The sequence below is a fragment of the Lithobates pipiens genome, unplaced genomic scaffold, assembly GCF_037356315.1.
Source record: "Lithobates pipiens isolate NorthernLeopardFrog02 unplaced genomic scaffold, aLitPip1_a1.2 Scaffold_8, whole genome shotgun sequence".
Classification (NCBI taxonomy): domain Eukaryota; kingdom Metazoa; phylum Chordata; class Amphibia; order Anura; family Ranidae; genus Lithobates; species Lithobates pipiens.
In genome coordinates, this window is record NW_027507903.1 from 545,912,246 (window position 1) to 545,919,585 (window position 7,340).

Sequence of the window (7,340 nt, forward strand, 5' to 3'; positions counted from 1 at the left end):
TAGAATAAGGGTCTGGTATAGATGAATGGAGTTCCCAGCTGCTTTTTTTACAATCAGAACAAAACAGCTGGGAAGCTGCCATTCTGCCAGCAATTTCAATTCACATTTTTCTTTGTAAATGTGAGCATTGCTGTAGTAGGTTGTATACATTGCACAGGCATGCCACTACACAGACAGGCTCAGGGCAGCCCTAAACATGTTATTTAATGGAATTGTGCATGCATAATGTCTCACTTTAATCATTACTAAAATCTCTGCTCCCTGTCAAACTGAATTTTTGAAACCTTTTTTTTTTGCTACATGTCCCCTATGGCAGTACCCAGCCCTCATTCCCATTTGTTTGACAATCCCTTGCCTATTAGCCTAGAAAATGGCCAGAACTGTTTTTTTAACATTCAGATTTGGCACTCGAACTTTAGCCATGCTTTCTGAACCCTTCACAAATTGAATGCAGGTATGTTTGGCTCATAGGACTTCAGGACTTCAGTCCCTAGGACTTCAAATGTGAGAGGAGAGAGATGACTTTCTCAAGCTCCAAAATGTAAAAAGTCGTTCTTATGGATCCTTTTATTAGAACAAGCTTCAATAATTTGCCAAAAAGGTCCCCAGATGCAAATCTACTCAATTATACATCGCACGTGGATTTTATTATGTTAGGATTTTCCAATTTCCCAGGCCTGGAAATTCATTTTATTGTGTTTTTTGTCATCTCTTATATCATTACTTTGATGGCAAATTCATTCCTGATTATTCTTACCTATGTGAGCAGTTTTCTGACATCACCCATGTACTTTTTCCTGGCTAACCTTGCCTGCCTGGATATCGTATACACTTCCACTACTTCACCCAAACTCATATATATCTTTTTAATTTCCAGTAATTCAATATCATTATCAGAATGCATAACACAGTATACATTTTTTGTTGCATTTACATCTACAGAATATTTTCTTCTCACAGTTATGTCTTATGATCGATATGTTGCTGTCTGTAGACCTCTGCATTATTCAGCTCTCCTTAATAGGACATTCTGTAGAGCAACTTCTTTGAGTGTTTGGATAATTGGTTTTATCGCCTGTGTACCTATTGCAGTTACAACATCTCAGAATCTCTACTGTTCCTCCAATGTGATTAATCATTTCTTCTGCGATATTGCTACCCTGCTGGAGCTCTCTTGCACCAACACAGCCATTACTCAGAATATCATACTTGCAGAAGGAGTTTTGTTTCTAACAACATGTTTTCTGCCCACTATAATCTCTTATGTCTTTATCATCTCAAATATTGTTAAAATAAAAACTTCAGAAGGGAAACACAAAGCTTTTTCAACCTGTACTTCCCACCTGACCACTGTGACTTTGTTCTACTCTGTAATTTTTGTACTGTACATGGTACCTAGATCAGCTATCACCCAAAACCAGCGCAAAGTGATGGGAGTCCTCTTTGCCAATGTCATTCCCATGCTGAACCCACTAATATACAGCCTCAGAAATAAGGATGTAAAAAAGGCATGGTGGAACATAAGGAAGCAGACATTTATGTAGTGTATTAGCTGTTTATGATTAGTGATGAGCAGAGTAATTTTGCTCATTTTATTTTGGCGTTCATTTCCAAATTTGCAGTTGTTAAGATTTTGCTAAAGCAGAAACTCACAATTTTGCTCATATAACTGCTTGTGTAAAATGTAATAAAAAAAACAAAAAACAAAGTGTGCATGCGCGGGATCAGACGTGCTCTGAGCGAGCTCCGCACACCGCCGACCTAAAGAAGCAATATTTAGCTCAGCTCAGCGGGTGGCGACCACCAGACTATACTAGGAGCTTCCCCTGAGGCAGGGGATGCAGCGCCGGGCATCGGGGCAACCGAAACGCCGGCCATATAAACAGTCAAAACCAAGAGGTTCGGCCGGGCCCTCCCCTGAACAGAGGCCTCAATCTAAAATGGCGACGGCACCACAAGGCGGCCCTGAAGAGACAGGGAATGCATCTTGGCCACAGAGACAAGCAGCAAAATGAGCACAGCCGGACCAGCACAGAGATCAATTCTCCTCTCAATCTTCTGGGGACCTTAAAGCTGAACAACAGGGTGAGTCACAGCCCCTATCACAGCCTCCATCTTCGGTCATATACAGAGACATTCAAGAGCCTGCAGACTCCCCAGGTTCCTCCATGGATAGAAATATGGCAGAGATGACAGATCTGATTTTTAGCCAGACAAGCCCAGAACCGCCTACACCACAACCTATACCAGTGATGGTGAACCTTGGCACCCCAGGTGTTTTGGGACTACATTTCCCATGATGCTCGGCTACACTGCAGAGTGCATGAGCATCATGAGAAATGTAGTTCCAAAACATCTGGAGTGCCAAGGTTCGCCATCACTGACCTATACCATATGCTGGAGATGCTGCCCTGTTAGCTCGCTTTTCTACAATGTTACAACAAGAACTCTCCAAAGCCTGCTGCATAATAACCACTGACCTTAAACTGGACATTCAGGGCATAGGAGAAAGATTTGAAAAGATTGAAACCAAAGTGGCTGAGACAATTGCCAAAGTTAATCAGAATTCCACGATGATTACAGACCTACAGGGCAGACTAGATGAGGCCTACACAAAAATCGAGGATTTGGAAAACCGATCTCGCAGATACAATGTACACCTGAGAGGACTGCCTGAAAGTCACACTGATTTAGAAGAAGCAATGAGGGGGCTAATGAAGGAACTGATCTCAGGTATATCTGAAAGGCATATGGAAATAGACAGGATTCCTTGGGCCCTGACAGCGCCAAGTTCTGATGGGCTGCCACATGACATAATAATCAAGCCACACTATTATGGTATAAAAGAGAAATTGATGGCGGCTGCCTGAAACAGACCAGACCTATCCCTTTATGGAGCACCAATTCAACTTTTCACGGACTTGGCCCCCTCAACGGTCCAAAAATGGAGGAACATGAAGCCCTTATTGCAACAGCTCTTAAACAGCCAGATTAAGTACAGATGGGCATTTCCATTCAGGCTTTCATTCTCCTACAAGGGCGGATCTCACTCCTTTTCAACGTTCAATGAGGGAGAGGAACTAATTCTGGAACTGGGGATTATCTCTCGAGACATCCAAACTGCCCCATCATCACGAAATGCCAATCGCCCCATTTCCCCACTGTGGCAAGAACACGTTAGATCCTCTGCAAGAAAATCCTTCCCGCTCACCTGAAAGTGATATGACTTAATCTCCCCTTTTTGGGGGCTGATATAATCCACCTAGGGCATCCTAAAGACGCCTAATGTTAACAGTGTGTCCGCCGCTGTCGTCCCTGTCACTAAAAGTTGGTTAAGCACACAGTTATGCTTAGAAATTATTGAGTTAATAATTTTTCTTATTACAGCAAGTGCTTAGTTACACTGCACTGCAGTACATTATCCTGGTGGTGCCCGGGTTGGTCTCCGCCAGTCCTCCCTTGTGGGCCCACATCTCCGGGTTATAAAAGGCTGCTCCGCGGATGGCCTACCCTGGTTTTATGGACCACATGGGAGGGAGATCAGTTTAGATAACAGTTTATACTATAAATGTAATTTGGGTCGGGTGTACACACAGGCCCCGTCAGTGAGACTACCTCCCTCATCGGATTGTGCTCCGTATGTTAGTCCCGGATGGGAGTTTGTCCCAAAACCATAATATTAAGACACAAATTTATAGACAATGTTATTTAGGCCTTAGGCCGCATTTTCTACTATTCTCTATTTACCTATATCTTTCTTTCCTTCCCCCCTCCCCATCCTGCTTCCCGACTCCACGCTCTGACTCCACGATCCCACCCTGGTCAAAACTGAAGAAGGCACCACCAGACTCTGTACATTACGGGATTCAAGGTAAGAGTGTTCTGCCCTACCATGATGGTTAAGGTTTATTCGATGCAGTATTCCATAATAACTCATAACGTCTACGGCTTCAATTCCCCAGTAAAAAGAAGCAAGGCCTTTCATTACTATCACTCTCAGCGAACCGACGTCCTATTACTGCAGGAAACCCATTTTTCCAAGACCTCGACCCCTAGACACCTGAATGCCAAATATCCACAATACTATCTATCCTCAGGCCCTGAAAAAAGGGAGGGGTGGCAATATGTTTTTCAAAACAGACCCCATTCATGCCAATAACCAAAGTTAAAGACAAATTGGGTCCCTATGGCATGGCGGTAGGTAGCCTCCATGACCAATTGGTTTCATTTATATCCTACTATGCCCCAAACTCTGGTCAGGTAGAGTTTTTCAGTAAGATGATAGGGGTACTGATGCCTAAGGTACAGGGGCAGGTGGTCCTAGGCGGTGATAGCAATATCCCGTTGGATCGGAGTATGGACAAATCAGATCCAGTTAAAATAGTCCTCAAACGGTCACCTAACAGCAGCAGTAAAGTGGTACGACTACTACATGAATATGACCTGATAGATGCCTGGCGACAGGTTAACCTCTCCACTGGGGATTACACACATTATTCGCAAGTTCACCAGACATACTCCCGCATAGACCATTTCTTTGTGCATATTTCTCTACTTCCAGCCATTACGTCAGTAAAGATCTTGTCTACTCCCTGGTCTGATCACTCTCCTATAACAACTGACAACATCGGACCTTTGGTCTAAACCACGCCCCTTGCCATGGCTCTTAAATTAAGCTTTACTGAATGACCCCATAATATTTGTAGAACTCGAAACAGAATTGAAGAATTCTTTTCGGGAAAATTTCGCCTCCGCAATGTCTCCTGCGATAGTTTGGGCAGCCCAAAAAGCTACTATACGGGGCAAATTAATACAACTGGCGGCGAGGGCTAAACGGACACAGGAACAGACGATTAAACAGTTAGAACATGATCTTGACACACTAATGAAGGAACAGCCTCGGACCCCTCAGATAGACATCAGACATAAAATTGCCAATGCTAGGACAGCACTGAACCTAAGTCTAACTACCCAAGCAGATAAACGCATTCGTTGGTCAAGACATAAATATTAAACAATGGAAAATAAACCGACCACACCCCTGGCCAGGAAGTTAGTACCCTGCATGCATATGCCCACCCTACCTGAATTGAGATTAACCTCAGGACAACCCACACAAAACCCTGAAGCTACAGTACAAGAATTTCATAAGTTCTACACTAGATTGTACAATAAACCAAAACATTTCTCACATACCAAGGCGGAAGCCTTCTTTCAGGAAGTTCCACTACCTCGCCTTACAAATATCCACATAGAACTCATGGATCAAGAATTTACAGAAGTAGAAATCAAAATGGCCATAAAAACGATTAATCCCTCTAAAGCGCCAGACACAGATGGTTTTTCGGGCCATTACTACAAGAAATACCAGGAAATTTTGCTCCCCCATCTGTGCTCCTACTTTAATGAGCTGATAAAGGGGAACAAAATCCTGACTCATGAAAATACGACATATATTCATATTATACCGAAACCAGGTAAAGATCTGGGAGACTGTTCTAACTATCGTCCAATATCCCTGATAAATGTTGATTTGAAGATTATGACAAAAATACTCGCCTTTAGACTAAATTCCTTTCTTCCACAATACATCTTCCTAGACCAGGCTGGTTTTGTTCCTGGCTGCCAGACATCAGATCACACCCGAAGAATTATAAACATAATCTCAGCTATCCATACTGACTGAGACCACAAGGGGCCTAAACAAGGAATGCTATTATCACTGGATATTCATAAGGCGTTTGATTCCCTTTCATGGGATTACTTGTTTAATGTCTTGACCAGGTATGGTTTTGGTGAACGCTTTCTGACCATCCTTCAGACACTATATGACACGCCAACAGCGTCCCTGAGGCTGAAGGGTTATTCATCCCAATCATTAAATATCTACAGGGGAACCCAACAGAGATGTCCCCTGTCCCCATTACTATTTGTTCTAGCAATGGAACCGCTAGTCATTAAGATCCAGGCCTGCCCTGATATTAAAGATATAAAGTGCGGGGACAGGGAACATCAGTGCCTACTATTTGCCGATGATATACTGATGGTCTTATTGTCCCCTATCACATCCTTACCCAACCTATATTCAATATTACACCCGTTTTCATCTTGGGGCTTAAAATCAATCAGGATAAATCGAAAGCGTTAAACATCTCCTTGCAGGAGTCCACCCTGAAAGCCCTTGAACAGTCACACCAATTTCCCTCTGAATCCGGAGCACTATACTATCTAGAAATAAACCTGACCCCATCCCTACGTACCTTTTCAAAGGATATTACTTCAATATATATGGGGTGACAAGAGGCCCAGGGTAAACAAACGCATACTGTTCTCACCAAAACAGAAAGGAGGCTTAGAACTTCCAGACCTGCAAAAATATTTTTACACAGCACAATTGACACAACTCACTAAATTCCACTCCCAACAACCTCCAACAATATGGATGGCGATGGAATCATACTCCTGCTACCCAAAAGCAATCTCGCATATCATGTGGGTACTGAAGAAAGAAAGGCCAATAATTTTATGTCCATCCCTCTCATTATCCTTGGATATTTGGGACAGACTAACTAGGGCCCAAAATGATAAAATTGCCCCATAATCCACTAGCCCCTCTCCTGTAAAACAGAGAATTTATCCCGGGCCTCACCCCCCCTGCTTTAGAATGGTGGTCAAACAAGGGCTAATTGCGGATAGCAGACCTTTGTGACAACAAGGGTATGGTATCCAAGAGAACATTAACAGATAAGTAGCAATTACCAGATACAGAACTCTTTAGATATACCCAAATATATCACTTTATACAGACCCTATCACGCAAAGGCGACCTTACAGCTATGACACCTATGGAGAACATGTACCGCCAGTAGGGATGAGCCGAACACCCCCCGGTTCGGTTCGCACCAGAACTTGCGAACGACCCCCGCGTTCGGTACGAACGTTAGAACCCCATTGAAGTCTATGGGACTCGAACGTTCGAATTGGAAAGTGCTAATTTTAACGGCTAATATGCAAGATACTGTCCTAAAAAGGGTTTGGCGACCTGCCTCCTGCCTCAGGGGACATGGGTCACTGCAAAAAAAAGTTTTAAAAACTACCGTTTTGGCGGGAGCACTGATTTTAATGACGATTAAAGTGAAAAAAAAAGTGAAATATTCCTTTAAATATGGTGCCTGGGGGGTGTCTGTAGTATGCCTGTGAAGTGCCACGTGTTTCCCGTGTTTAGAACAGTCCCTGCACAAAATGACATTAAACGGAAATAACACCATTTAAAACTGCTTGCGGTTTTAATGTTATATCTGGTTCCTGCAATATGGTTGAAAATCATTCAGAAAAATGGC

The 7,340-nt window shown here is 43.1% G+C and overlaps 1 protein-coding gene across 1 annotated transcript; it reads left to right on the forward strand.

Moving 5' to 3' along the window:
* Positions 1–487: 487 nt before the first annotated feature.
* Positions 488–1,597, forward strand: LOC143963600 (olfactory receptor 5AR1-like). Its single transcript, XM_077473279.1, has one exon. It carries the CDS (start codon positions 558–560, stop codon positions 1,542–1,544), a length of 987 nt encoding a protein of 328 aa, XP_077329405.1. The 5' UTR covers positions 488–557; the 3' UTR covers positions 1,545–1,597.
* Positions 1,598–7,340: the final 5,743 nt, after the last annotated feature.